At 45.9% G+C, this 14,932-nt stretch overlaps 2 protein-coding genes across 2 annotated transcripts in view; both read right to left on the bottom strand.

The window, feature by feature from the left end:
- Positions 1-1,114: 1,114 nt before the first annotated feature.
- Positions 1,115-2,988, bottom strand: ccin (calicin). The gene has a single exon (XM_033014966.1). It carries the CDS (start codon positions 2,969-2,971, stop codon positions 1,193-1,195), a length of 1,779 nt encoding a protein of 592 aa, XP_032870857.1. The 5' UTR covers positions 2,972-2,988; the 3' UTR covers positions 1,115-1,192.
- A 2,546-nt stretch (positions 2,989-5,534) lies between these two features.
- The window catches only part of LOC116968237 (cocaine- and amphetamine-regulated transcript protein-like), a 14,077-nt gene continuing 4,679 nt past the window's right edge, over positions 5,535-14,932 (bottom strand). Inside the window, exon 3 of the mRNA XM_033014918.1 lies at positions 5,535-5,723. Coding sequence (XP_032870809.1) covers positions 5,619-5,723 — 105 coding nt within the window. The 3' untranslated portion in view covers positions 5,535-5,618. The remainder of the gene's footprint in view (positions 5,724-14,932) is intronic.

Below are 14,932 nucleotides of genomic sequence, written 5' to 3'. Positions count from 1 at the left end.
ATTCTGAAGGACACAAAATGCTGCAGTAACTCAGTGGGTCAGGCAGCATCTTTAGAGAAAAGGAATAGGTGACGTTTTGGGTCGAGCCCCTTCTTCAGACTGAGAGTCAGGGGAAAGGAAAACAAGAGATATAGATGGTGATATAGAAAGATATAGAACAAAAGAATGAAATATATGGTCCTGAGATGGAGAAGTGGGCCAAAGTGGGACCTGCAGACACAGGCTGTGAACACCAGAGCGGCTGAGTGGGTAGTTTTGTGAGATGCCACCCATATTCCTTCCTGCCAGTAACTTTGGGTTGACACAAAAAGCTGGAGTAACTCAGCCGGACAGGCAGCATCTCTGGAAAGAAGGAATGGGTGACATTTCGGGTCAAGACCCTTCGTCAGACAGTCTGAAGAAGGGTCTCGACCCAAAACGTCACCCATTCCGTTTCTTCCGAGATGCTGCCTGTCCGGCTGATTTACTCCAGTGTTTTGTGCCTATCTTCAGTTTAAAACAGCAGTTTGGCCGAATGGCCCACTCATGCACCTATTGTCTATTGTCTATTGTACAGTATATCTGATGTGTTTGGATAGCATGCAAAACAAAGCTCGTTGCTGTACCTTGGTACATGTGACAATAATCAACCTAAATTGTAAACTAGAGTGTAATGCAGATCTTCCAACCTACCTCATTGTAAACCTTGCTCTCTTTCTCTGTAACTCTAACACTATTGGGGCGGCACGGTGGCGTAGCGGTAGAGTTGTTGCCTTACAGCGAATGCAGCGCCGGAGACCTGGTTCGATACTGACTACAGGTGCTGTCTGTACGGAGTTTGTACCTTCTCCCCGTGACCTGCGTGGGTTTTCTCAGAGATCTTCGGTTTTCTCCCACACTCCAAAGACGTACAGGTTTCCCGGGTCTCTGGCACTGCAAGCACTGGAAGGCAGCAACTCTAATGTTGCACCACCCTGCTACCCAATTATATAAAATATTGCTAATACCCACCTCCAGTTCGACTGACGTAGAAGATTAGCCATGATCCTGATAACAGAATAGGCTTGAGGCCTACCACTGCTTCATACCATGCATTCTTATATATAATTCATTGTCCAACCACAGGCTTGATTTAGAAACTTTTATTTTTATGATAGGAGGGAAAATATTAAATTTAAATATTATATTTATTTAATTTATTTTTTTTACTGTCCTAGTTTGTTTTGAAGAGGATTTTCTCCGGCTTTTGGATAAACTTGCATTGCAGTTTGGCCTTGCAGCAGGCGGAGCTTTCCAACGCTTCCGAAGGCTTTGCCACCTCGTCCCACACTCCCAGTTTGGTGTCCAACAGGAAGGCGTTTTTGTTCACGGCGTATTCCTTCACATTGCCGTCTTCGGCCACGGAGGTCCCGCCACAGACGAAGACTAGGTTGCGGATGGTGGTCATGGCGTTGCACACCTCCAGCTTGGTGGCGTTCGGGAGCAAGGGGATGCGCTTGGTCAGCTTGGTGGCCTTGAAATTCTGCAAGTTCACCTCGATGGTGTGCTTGTGGCTCTGCACGTAGAGCGTGGAGTCCCCTTGGAAGGAGACCACGGGCCTGTGTTTGAACTCTATGGGGAAAGTCAAGCTCTGCTTCACCTCGCCCGTTATAGTGTCGAAACAGTCCACAATCCCAACCCTGGTGATCCTGTCGTTGATCATGCACCTGCCCGTTGCGATGTAGATGTATCTATCCCCTTTAGTCACAACCTCAGCACAGTCCATGGGGACACTCATCCTTCCGACGGTTGTCCACTTCTCCTTTTTCTCATCGTAGCGATAGATGGTGGAGATGTACTTCCTGGGGGCCACACTGCCCCCGACCGTGTACACTATCCCATTGCACGCTATCATGGAATGGAAGACCAGTCCGAGTGGAAGGTCAGGCAGCTTGCACCAGGCGCTTTTGTCCAGGTCATACCTCCACGCCGACTTCAGACTGGCGTTTTGCTCATTGGTGCCTCCCGTCACGTACAGGTACTTCCTGTTGCAGACTGCCCCCAAGGCAGCGGCTCGATAAGGCATGGGGGTGACCTTGAGCCACTTGTTCTCATCAATCACGTAGGCGTAGACTGCGTTGCGGAAACCGCCGTCACTGCTTTGGCCGCCCACGACTAGCACAACATCCATCAGGGCGCCTTTCCTCTGGTACTGCAAGAGGCTGTTGATGTGCTCCTGTTTGCGGTGGCTGAGCACGTCCACTATGGCCAACATGCAGGTGGTGTTGTTCTTGACCAACAGCTCTTCGCTGCTGACCTCGGCGAGCAGATCGTCGGTGACGCCGTTCAGGTAGATGTTGGTGAACAGCTTCTGAAAATTGCTCCTCCTGCGCTCTAAGTCGTGGTTCGTCCACCTTACTGTGGTCAGCAGCACCTGGTCCTCGCTGGCAGCGTGGAGGTCCTCATCCTTGACCAGCCTGAGCAAGACGTGGTAGGGGCACTCCACAAATTCCTTCGTCTCACTCAAATCGAAGAATTGCTCTTTCAGGTAGCTGTACACGGTGGCTGCCAAATCAGGTAAGTCGTAGGTCTCAGCCAACATGAGAGTGTACATGTAATTTTGTTTGTCGAGTACAACCTCTAAATACTCCACGCAATGGGACTTGAGACGTTTTATCATGAAGTACTTGGCGCCCTTGAGTAGATCCTCCACATTCTTGTCCGCTATGATGATCTTACCCGTGTAGAAGTATTCCAACAGCTGTTCTACCGATACCGGGCTCATGTAGTCAATGTCAATGGTGACGGACAACTCGTCTGATGGCTGGATATTGCAACTGTGGATTAAGTCCTTGACGTAGGGACTGACGGCGGTGAGAATGTTCTGGTGGGCCGAAAACGAATGGGAGCCCACGTTGATGACAACATCGCAACACTCTTTCTTCTGTCTTTGGGCATTGAGAGCTTGCAAGATGAAGGCACTGTGCTTATGGTCATCAAATTCCAGCTTCATCCTCCAATAAGCAAGGTGGCTCTGAGGCTACGCCGCAGAGCCTCTTAAGAAAAGAACCTCTTGTAACCAGGAAGTGACTCAACAAGGAAGGTCTTGATCTCACAATACTTGTGTGTGTTCCTTATAATCCATCAGTAGAATCTTTGTGATAATTCTTCAGGCCAATGTTCAGCACAATGGAGCAGCTGGTCGAGCCACTACCTCAGCGCCAGAGACCCGGGATCGACCCTGATCGCGGCTGCTGTCTGTGTTGAGTTTGCACGTTCTTCCCAAGACTGCATGGGTTTCCTCCGGGTGCCCCATTTGCCTCCCAAATCCCAAAGACGTGGGCGGGGTTGTGGGTTAATTGACTCTGCAGATTGCCCCAAATGTGTAAGGAGTGGATGCAAAAATGTGACAACATGTGAACGGGTGATCGATGGTCAGCGTGGACTTGGTGGATCTACGGGTCTGTTTCCATGTTGTGTCTCTAAAATAAATGTATTATTAAACAAGAGGCTGGATCGCCTGATCCATACTATGTGTTCCTTGGAGGGTAGGAAAGGTCTTTGACCTCCCTACCATCGAGGGGATTTATCGCAGTCGCTGCCTCAAAAAGGCTGGCAGTATCATCAAAGACCCACAACATCCTGGCCACACACTCATCTCCATGCTACCTTCAGGTAGAAGGTACAGGAGCCTGAAGACTGCAACAAACAGGTTCAGGAATAGCTACTTCCCCACAGCCATCAGGCTATTAAACCTGGCTCGAACAAAACTGACTATTAATAACCAATTATCTGTTATTTGCACTTTATCAGTTTATTTATTCATGTGTGTATATATTTATATCATGGTATATGGACACATTTATCTGTTTTGTAGTCAATGCCTACTATGTTCTGTGTGCTGAAGCAAAGCAAGAATTTCATTGTCTTATCAGGGACACATGACAATAAACTCACTTGAACTTGAACTTGAACTTGAACTTGAATTTGAATGACCTATTTCACCAGGGTCAACTCTGATTGTGCAACAGATTCTCAGCAGTGTTGGGGACTCATAGAATGTTGGAAATTATTATCCACACCTTTTGCTACATTCCACCACATCTTTCAACCACATTTGGAGTCCAGTGCTAAAATAGGAAACTCCTGACTCTGTTGTAAAGTAAGAAACACAGCCGCCAGTTTAAGCGTAGCAAGCTCACCCCAAATAACAAATGGCCACATGTTCCCGGGATGGCGGGACTGTCATTTGCTGAGAGAATGGAGCAGCTGGGCTTGTACACTCTGGCGTTTAGAAGGATGAGAGGATATCTCATTGAAACATGCAAGATTGTTAAGGGCTTGGACACACACGCTATAGGCAGGAAACATGTTGGGGGAGACCAGAACCAGGGGCCACAGTTTAAGAATAAGGAGTAAGCCATTTAGAACGGAGACGAGGAAACACCTTTTCTTATAGAGAGTGGTGAGTCTGTGGAATTCTCTGCCTCAGTGGGCGGTGGAGGCGGGTTCTCTGGATGCTTTCAAGCGAGAGCTAGATAGGGCTCTTAAAAATAGTGGAGTCGGGGGATATGGGGAGAAGGCTGGAACGGGGTACTGATTGGGGATGATCAGCCATGATCACATTGAAGGGTCGAATGGCCTACTCCTGCACCTATTGTCTATTGTCTATTGTTCTGCCCTAGGCACTGGTTGAGGGGTAGATATTACGAGAACATTAAGGCTAACTTTGAACATCTTTGCCCTCATATTTGACCACACTCTTACTCAACAGGCTATTTACGGCATCCAATCAATCTACCGTCCAACAAATCTTGCAGGAGGTGACCAGAGTATCTGGAAGAAACCCATGCAGTCACAGGGAGAACATGCAAACTCCACTCAGACATGACTGGGAGTCAGGATCGAACCCGGATTGCTGCCCCTGTGAGACAACAGCCCTGCCATCTGTGCTTACAGTCGAGGAAAACTGCCCTCCTTATCAGTCTGACCTGAACATAACTCCTGACTCAAACCAAAGTTTGTCTATTGACTGAACTCTGAGGTGGATTAACAGGCCACAGGGTTGCATTAAGTGATTTAAGGATGGCCACCACGTTATGTCTGAGGAAGTGTTTCGGCCCGAAACGTTGCCTATTTCCTTCGCTCCATAGATGCTGCCTCACCCGCTGAGTTTCTCCAGCATTTTTGTCTACCTTCGATTTTTCCAGCATCTGCAGTTCCTTCTTAGACCACGTTATGTCATTGTGTTTGTCATGTCTTTCAAATCTTTTATTTTTGAATCAATCCCTCACTGTGCAAATGGGTGGTGAAGCATAAGGTTTGAAAGGCATGTAATGGCAGATATATTTCTGACACTTGGACAAAAGATAATTTTATTTTGAAATCAGTACCACCCCGCCTGTAATAGTGTTGTTCTGCTCCAAAACATTGAAATCTAGACTCTTGGACAGAATGCTTTAGAAGAAATAGGATAGCATATTTAATGTTGAATTTTTCCATAGGACACTGGAATATACACACAGAACAGGGTAAATTACACAGGAATGGTTCGATGTGGTAGGATTGTCGACAACTCTTGGTTTATTTATAATATATCCACCAGATCTTTAAACTCTCTTCATTTAGCCGATGAAAATAGAAATGATTTTGTCCGATCTCTATACACATTTAAACAGAAAGTAATTGCATTTCGAACTCAGGCAGTTACAGGTCCTCCAAATCCTGGGTCCTTTTCTCACTGCACACATGTCTCCGATGTTACACTGGAAATAGAGAAACGGAGAGATTCCGGTTAGAGATATTGGTGCGAGCAGAATTCTTTTACAAGGATGCATTTTTCAGGATGCAGTGTTTGATCTGTGCTTGGGCCAGCATTTGTTGTTCAACTCGTAAAAGAAAGTATCTCCACTTACTAACAACACAAAACAGAGCGGGTTAATACTGGTTAATACACAAAAGGACACAAAGTGCTGGAGTAACTCAGCTAGTCAGGCAGCATCTCTGGAGAACATGGATAGGCGATGTTTCAGGTCGAGACCCTTCTTCAGACACACTCAGAAACTTGTTCAAAAGGGAACTGCAGATGCTGGAATATCGAAGGTACACAAAATTGCTGGGGAAACTCAGCGGGTGCAGCAGCATCTATGGAGCGAAGGAAATAGGCGACGTTTCGGGCCGAAACCCTTCTTCAGTCCGGCCCGTTTCGGCCCGAAACGTCGCCTATTTCCTTCGCTCCATAGATGCTGCTGCACCCGCTGAGTTTCCCCAGCAATTTTGTGTACACTCAGAAATTTCCTTAGATTCACTCTGGAGAAGGGTCTGGACCATAAACCCCATCTAACCATGATCTGTCTGACCCGCTGAGTTACTCCAGCACTTTGTCTCTTTTTGTATATCAACCAGCACCTGCAGATCTTTGTTTCTCCAAAAACAGAGCGCTAGGCCAAACAAAAGCTTCAAACTAGAGGTATAGGACCCTGCACATGCTGGAAACCTGAGACAAAAACAAAGTGCTGGAGGAACTTTCCCGTGCAGGCAGCATCTGTAGAGGGAAATAGACAGACAATCCTTTGGACTCTTTTCAGACCAAAAAATTCAAACCCTATTAAAAAGGTAATCGGCGAGACCGAGCGCAGGCTTGGCGATCGCTTCGCCCAACACCGCCACTCAGTTCACAATAACCAACCTGATCTCCCGGTGGCTCAGCACTTCAACTCCCCCCCACCCCCCATTCCGAATCCGACCTTTCTGACCTGTGCCTCCTCCATTGCCAGAGTGAGGCCCACCGCAAATTGGAGGAGCAGCACCTCATATTTCGCTTGGGTAGTTTACACCCCTGCGGTATGAACATTGAATTCTCCAATTTCAGGTAGTCCCTGCTTTCTCCCTCCTTCCCCTCCCCTTCCCAGCTCTCCCACAGCCTACTGTCTCTGTCTCTTCCTTTCTTTTTCCCGCTCCTCCCCCCCCCAAACATCAATCTGAAGAAGGGCCTCGACCCGAAACTTCGCCTATTCCTTCTCTCCATAGATGCTGCCTCTCCCACTGAGATCCTCCAGCATTTTTGTCTACCTTCGATTTTTGCCAGCGTCTGCAGTTCTTTCTTAAACACAAGATGTTTGTCCAATGTTTCTGTTGAATGACTTTTGAGATCAAGTTCTCCCGAATAAAGATACGGAGATACTGGGCAAAATGGTTCTAACAATGGAAGGTTGTTAGAGTAGCTATTGGATTAGTAGGATACCACAGCACAGTGTGGCACAGCAAAGAGTGTTGCCGCCTCACAGCACCAGTGACATGGGTTCAATCCTGACCGCCAGTGTTCTTTATGTGGAGTTTGCACGTTCTAGCTGTGACTGTCTCTAATTTCTGCTTGGCTGCCCTAATGTCCTCCCCCAGCCCAGGCACATTTAGTGTAGGTTGATGGGCTACAGTTAATTGCCACTTGTGTAAGTGAGTTGTGAAAGGAATCAGCAGAAGAACAAATTGATGGGGACACGAGAGAGAATGAGTGGGGGAAATGCAACTCTCGAGGTTGTTCTGAGACCAGGCTGATTCCCACCAGACCGAGAGACTCCTTCTTTAGTTTAGTTTAGAGATACAGCGCGGAAACAGGCCCAACCAGTCCACACCAACCAGCGATCCCCGCACATCAACACTATCTCACCCACGCCAAGTAGCCAATTAACCTACAAACTTGTATGTCTTGGCAGTGTGGGAGGAAACCAAATATCTCTACGGGTGCTGTCTGTACGGAGTTTGCACGTTCTTCTCGTGACCTGCGTGGGTTTTCTCCGAGATCTTCACTTTCCCCCCACACTCCAAAGACGTGCAGGTTTGTATGTTAATTGGCTTGGTAAATGTAAAAATTGTCCCTAGTGTGTGTGTGTGTGTGGGATGGTGTTAATATGCGGGGGATCGCTGGTCGGCGCGGGCCCGGTGGGCCGAAGGGCCTGTTTCTGTGCTGTATCTCTAAACTAAACTAATCTCGGAGAAAACCCACGCGGTCACAGGGAGAACGTACAAACTCTGTGCAGGCAGCACCCGTAGTCGGGTTTGAACCCGGGTCTCTGGCGCTGCAAGCACAGTAAGGCAGCAACTCTACCGCTGCGCCACGGTGGCCACCCATAATATCATCAGCAGAGTCTACAACAGGAGGGAACTGGAGGAAAGAATGTGTGGATCTGAAAATTGAAGATTGAGGAAATAAGATGAAGCTAGCTTAACAAACAGATGTTCATTACTTGACGTTAAATTGATCCCAAATAGTGACATTCTTCCAATGAGCCTAACGCCAGATTTTATAATTTGAATACTCTGGACAACAATAAAATCAGCAATAATAATTCCTAATTTACATTTTAATGACTGAAAAATATTAACTTATCTTAAATGTGACCATCAGTTTGTTGCTCAGACCATTGCACAATCCTGGTATCTGATCGGTTTCTAAATGAACTTAGTATGATCTATAATCATTTGCACCCTGGGGAGTAATATTGGTTATCAAAGCTGTGAAAGAATAATCTGTAGCATCTGTTTTAGTAATTAGTGTTCTGCTGCTCTAGTTCTTTGTGTATTGTTTTATTTTGTCTTCTCCTGGGAGATGCCAGCTTTCACATGGCTACAGTGCTCAAGAAGGAACTGCAGATGCTGGAAAATCGAAGGTAATCGAAGATGTCGCTGTTCAGGGCCTGTTTCCACACTGTATCTCTAAACTAAACCAAGCAGATCTTTCCCTCCCTCTCTTTATTTAGAGGGGGGGGGGGGAGGAATTATATATTTTATTTAGCTGTCGATATATTATTTTACATAGAAGTTTGCTCTGGATTGCCCTGCTCCTGATTTCTTCCCATTTTTGCATTTAATCAGGGTTGGTTAATGAGATATAAATGATTTGTCCCATTGTCTTTTGAAGGCCCAGGTGGCACTCATTTGCTCTCACTGGGGTGCCATCAGCCAGTTAAACTGCAGTGGTAAACATATTTTTGGACATTAGGGGAACTGAGAGATATGGAGTTATTATGAGAAAGCATTCATTCTGAGGTAAAAGACCAGCTGCGATCTAACCGAATGCCAGAACAGGCCAACGTTGCTCCCATTTCTACCGTTTAAAACACAATTGAACTAGCAAGTCTGGAAAGCGTTCAACATTTAGACAGGAACATGCCTAATGCAGCAAGATTCAGGGCCCTCAGATCCAAGTTGAGTTTATTGTCACATGTACAAATATGATGAGGTATAAGTAATAATAATAATAATGGATGGGATTTATATAGCGCCTTTCTAATACTCAAGGCGCTTTACATCGCATTATTCATTCACTCCTCAGTCACACTCGGTGGTGGTATAAGCTACTTCTGTAGCCACAGCTGCCCTGGGGCAGACTGATGGAAGCGTGGCTGCCAATCTGCGCCTACGGCCCCTCTGACCACCACCAATCACTCACACACATTCACACACAGGCAAAGGTGGGTGAAGTGTCTTGCCCAAGGACACAACGACAGTATGCACTCCAAGCGGGATTCGAACCGGCTACCTTCCGGTTGCCAGCCGAACACTTAGCCCATTGTGCCATCTGTCGTCATCTGAAGTAATGGCTTTACTAGCAAGTGTCTGTGGAATTCTCGGCCTCAGAGGGCGGTGGAGGCAGGTTCTCTGGATGCTTTCAAGAGAGAGCTAGATAGGGCTCTTAAAAATAGCGGAGTCATGGGGATATGGGGAGAAGGCAGGAACGGGGTACTGATTGGGGATGATCAGCCACAATCACATTGAATGGCGGTGCTGGCTCGAAGGGCCGAATGGCCTACTCCTGCACCTATTTTCAGTCACAGTTTAAGGATAAGGGGGGACGAGATGAGAAAAACATTTTTCACACAGAGAGTGGTGAATCTCTGGAATTCTCTGCCACAGAAGGTAATTGAGGCCCGTTCATTGGCTATATTTAAGAGGGAGTTAGATGTGGCCCTTGTGGCTAAAGGGATCAGGGGGTATGGAGAGAAGGCAGGTACAGGATACTGAGTTGGATGATCAGCCATGATCATATTGAATGGCGGTGCAGGCTCGAAGGGCCGAATGGCCTACTCCTGCACCTATTGTCTATTGTCTATCCAAAGAAAGTTACTGAAACTGGAGCTTTACAACCACACCTCTATGTTACATGGTAGACAACTCAGCGGGTGAGGCAGCATCTATGGAGCGAAGGAAATAGGCAACGTTTCGGGCCGAAACCCTTCTTCAGACTGATGTAACCTCTCTGTTACATAATCTTAACCAGTTCAACAATAGCGATACTTATTGTGGCTCTCAACATCTCTACGGCAGCCAGCGTAAAAAAAAAGTCTTCTCATGGGAAATATGCACTGTGATAGTTGATAATCTTGTTTGGTGGAGAATCTTGTCCCTGCTATTTAGATTAAACGCTGGCCGGTATTGACTACTGATGGCACAATGGGCTAAGTGTTCGGCTGGCAACCGGAAGGTAGCCGGTTCGAATCCCGCTTGGAGTGCATACTGTCGTTGTGTCCTTGGGCAAGACACTTCACCCGCCTTTGCCTGTGTGTGAATGTGTGTGAGTGATTGGTGGTGGTCGGAGGGGCCGTAGGCGAAGATTGGCAGCCACGCTTCCGTCAGTCTGCCCCAGGGCAGCTGTGGCTACAGAAGTAGCTTACCACCACCGAGTGTGACTGAGGAGTGAATGAATAATGCGATGTAAAGCGCCTTGAGTATTAGAAAGGCGCTATATAAATCCCATCCATTATTATTATTATTACTGTACCAAAGGTAGACAGAAGTGCTGGAGAAACTCAGCGGGTGCGGCAGCATCTATGGAGCGAAGGAAATAGGCAACGTTTCGGGCCGAAACCCAAAGGAAATAGGCAACGTTTCGGGTCGAAACCCGAAGGGTTTCGGGACGAAACGTTGCCTATTTCCTTCGCTCCATAGATGCTGCTGCACCCGCTGAGTTCCTCCAGCATTTTTGTCTACCCTAGAATGGCCATTTTCTTTCTTTGTACAACACTGCTGAATCAGGTGGGTTTATTATACCAATCCGATAACTCTACTGTCACAAAAACTTGCAAGTTTTTTTTTTTTAAATCATTTGAATTTAAGTTCTCTTGTTACTGTGAAGTCTCCAGGTCAGTAGCGTAGCCTCTAGTTATTTATCCAGGGATATAATTATTATGCTACCAGATTATGCTAGAGTAACATAGGTTCAATAATTGCCTCAATTCTACAGAGGCATAAACCTTGTGAAAAAATGTGTGTTTATGCTTGAGTTCTATGAGCTATGATCAATAATTCCAGTTGAATCCCTTGCTGTTTCTTAATATAATGAGAACTAAAAATAAGGTAAAATGTTCACACTTTCCTTTTCTATTTATCTTTAAGATTGAATCATTTTCGTCTGAATCTCTTGCCATCTTCAAAGATGGCATAGTACTCGCTAGAATTTAGAAGGTTGAGGGGGGATCTTATAGAAACTTACAAAATTCTTAAGGGGTTGGACAGGCTAGATGCAGGAAGATTGTTCCCGATGTTGGGGAAGTCCAGGACAAGGGGTCACAGTTTAAGGATAAGGGGGAAATCTTTTAGGACCGAGATGAGGAAAACATTTTTCACACAGAGAGTGGTGAATCTGTGGAATTCTCTGCCACAGAAGGTAGTTGAGGCCACAGTTCATTGGCTATATTTAAGAGGGAGTTAGATGTGGCCCTTGTGGCTAAAGGGATCAGGGGGTATGGAGAGAAGGCAGGTACAGGATACTGAGTTGGATGATCTGCCATGATCATATCGAATGGCGGTGCAGGCTCGAAGGGCCGAATGGCCTACTCCTGCACCTATTTTCTATGTTTCTATGTTTCTAAATGGTATGGGTGCCTTCAGCTGTAATAGTGACATTAGCCTCCTCATATTGAATAGATAGATTGGCAATTTGTACTGATTTCTTTAACGTACATGTGGATCAATTTCTAGGAATAAATGAAACCTTCTTCAACATAATATCAATTCCTGTCTTGGCTCGACCATGCAATCCTGCTCACAATTCCTCCCCGGCCACGGAGAGGATTTACGGCTTACGTCAGCAGGTGTGGAAGTGGAGAGAAAGGTGTAGAATGAATAAAACTCTGACTATACAGGATACATTTTAAACCTGAGGATATTGAAAGTCTGAAATAAAAATAGAAAATTCTGTAAAAACATTAACAAGGTCAAACAGCATAGTGGAAAGTAAAACCGTTAATGTTTCCGTTCCTGGAGCCTTCTACAGAACTGGGAAGGAGACATGGAATCTCGAGCAAAAAACTGGAGGAACTCAGCAGGTCAGGCAGCAGCCATGGAGGGAATGGACAGATGACGTTTCAAGATTCAAGAGAGTTTATTGTCATGTGTCCCTGATAGGACAATGAAATTCTTGCTTTGCTTCAGCACAACAGAACATAGTAGGCATTTACTACAAAACAGATCAGTGTGTCCATATACCATAATATAAATATATACACACATGAATAAATAAACTGATAAAGTGCAAATAAACAGATAATGGGTTATTAATGTTCAGAGTTTTGTCCGAGCCGAGTTTAATAGCCTGATGGCAGTGGAGCCTTCTTTAGACGTTTGGCTCTGGACCCTTCTTTGGACGGGGAAAGAGAGAATATGAATCAGATTTCAGCTATAGCGAAGATTGGGGAGGTGGGGGGTGGGGGGGGGGGGGGGGGGGTGTTGGTAGAACAGGAAATATCTCTGAAAGGGTGAGATCAAATACCATACCAGCAGATTGAAGCCCACTCGATTTCTCTGACTGCGCTATCTGTTGCTAATAGCATGGCTGTGGTACAGGACTGCACAGATGGAATGAGAAAGAGACTAATATTGTAAATATCATTATACTTTAGCACAACAGAAAACAGTTTTGCTACATTCTGAAGAAGGGTTTCGTCACCTATTTCCTTCGCTCCACAGATGCTGCCTCACCCGCCGAGTTTCTCCAGCATTTTTGTCAGTAATGTACCTTTGCGACATTAATAACTGGATAAACACTGGATTTGCTCAATTCTGCAGGAACTGGGGCGGTGAAATTAGCTTGAAAAGCTCCTATTTGTTCTGTAAACTCATAATGGCACCTCCTCTATGCCATGATTCATTTTGATACTTTTATAAGTGTGGTTCTGCTAAGAAAATAACTTATCATAGAATCTTATTCATATAAGCAAGGTTTTAGATGGGAGACAAGTTTGTTGTTAAACTTTAGGTAGCATCATAGAGTGATACAGTGTGGAAACAGGCCCTTCGGCCCAATTTGGATAGAAGGAATGGGTGATGTTTCGAGTTGAGACCCTTCGCCAGATATGCTGCCTGCCCCGCTGAGTTACTCCAGCATTTTGTGTTTATCTTTGGTATAAACCAGCATCTGCACTTCCTTCCTACATACGTCCTGTTTCAGTAGCTGAACGACTCGATCCTAAGGAGAGATGGAGTAGAACTAACACTCTCAGGAAGATGTTTAAGAAAGAACTGCAGATGTTGGAAAATCGAAGGTAGACAAAAATGCTGGAGAAACTCAGCGGGTGAGTTTCTCCAGCATTTTTGTCTACCCTCTCAGAAAGAAGGGCAGGAATGTTAACTTGGTCACCAATTGCAATGCTGTCTGAGGAGGTTATTCTTTTTGCTGTGATTTATCCATTTCTTCAGCGAGTCTGCGTTCCGCTGAGGATGTGTAGATGTAAGCTCAACATACACTGACACAGAGAGTGGTGAAGGATTGGTGAGGGGAGATACACGGATTAAATATACAGAACAACAATCTCCACTTCCCAGCCCAGGGACACAGAGACTAATTGCAATACTCCAACCAGCAGATGTTTCCCAAGAGCAAAAAAAAAGGGTTGGTGTAATATTCCAGGAGGAATATGTGGGGCTAGTATAGATACGACATGTTGGTCGGTGTGGGCAAGTTGGGCCAAAGGATCTGTTTCCATGCTCGATGACTCTATCAATCTAAAGGGGTATGGTCACAGCATGGAAAAAGTCCTTTGGCCCAACTCGTTAATGACAATAGGCAATAGGTGCAGGATTAGGCCATTCGGCCCTTCGAGCCAGCACCGCCATGCAATGTGATCATGGCTGATCATCCCCAATCAGTACCCCGTTCCTGCCTTCTCCCCATATCCCCTGACTCTGCTATCTTTAAGAGCTCTATCTAGCTCTCTCTTCAAAGTATCCAGAGAACCGGCCTCCACCGCCTTCTGAGGCAGAGAATTCCACAGACTCACCACTCTCTGTGTGAAAAAATGTTTCCTCATCTTCATTCTAAATGGCTTACCCCTTATTGTTAAACTGTGACCCCTGGTTCTGGACTCCCCCAAAATCGGGAACATCTTTCCTCCCTCTAGCGTGTCCAAACCTTTAATAATCGTATATGTTTCAATAGCTCCCTCTTGAAAGTACAACCAAGATGTCCCATCTAAGCTAGTCCCATTTGCCCATGTTTGTCCTATACCACTCTAAGCCTTTCCTATCTATGTATCTGTCCAAATGTCTTAAACTGGTCCAAACTGGTCCATTAATCGCTTGAGATATTGTCCTGAAACTCCCCTGGCGAACAAAGTGGACATAGTTGTGAGATAATACACTGGGAAGATTAGTTGAGACACAAGGAACTGCAAAGATACTGGAATCCTGAGCAAAGTGCTGGAGAAACTCAGCACGGCCTGGCTGTATCTGTGGAGGGAATGGACAGGCGATGATGTTTCGGGTTGAGACCCATCTTGAGACTGACCCGAGACCTGTGCATCCAATCCCTCCACAGATACTGCCTGAAAGATTACATGAGATGGGAAGGGAGTTAGGGGGGGGGGTCACTTAATGAAGACCTCGCTCTTCTTAAGGATGGTGGTACTAGAGACCAACACATCGAGATATAGTGGCTGGCAAGGCACGACAAGACCAATGAGGTGAGCATAGACAGAGGGCC

This window comes from Amblyraja radiata, chromosome X (assembly GCF_010909765.2).
Source record: "Amblyraja radiata isolate CabotCenter1 chromosome X, sAmbRad1.1.pri, whole genome shotgun sequence".
NCBI lineage: Eukaryota > Metazoa > Chordata > Chondrichthyes > Rajiformes > Rajidae > Amblyraja > Amblyraja radiata.
The sequence above is the reverse complement of the archived record's forward strand: the minus strand, read 5'-3'. Positions and strand labels throughout refer to the sequence as shown.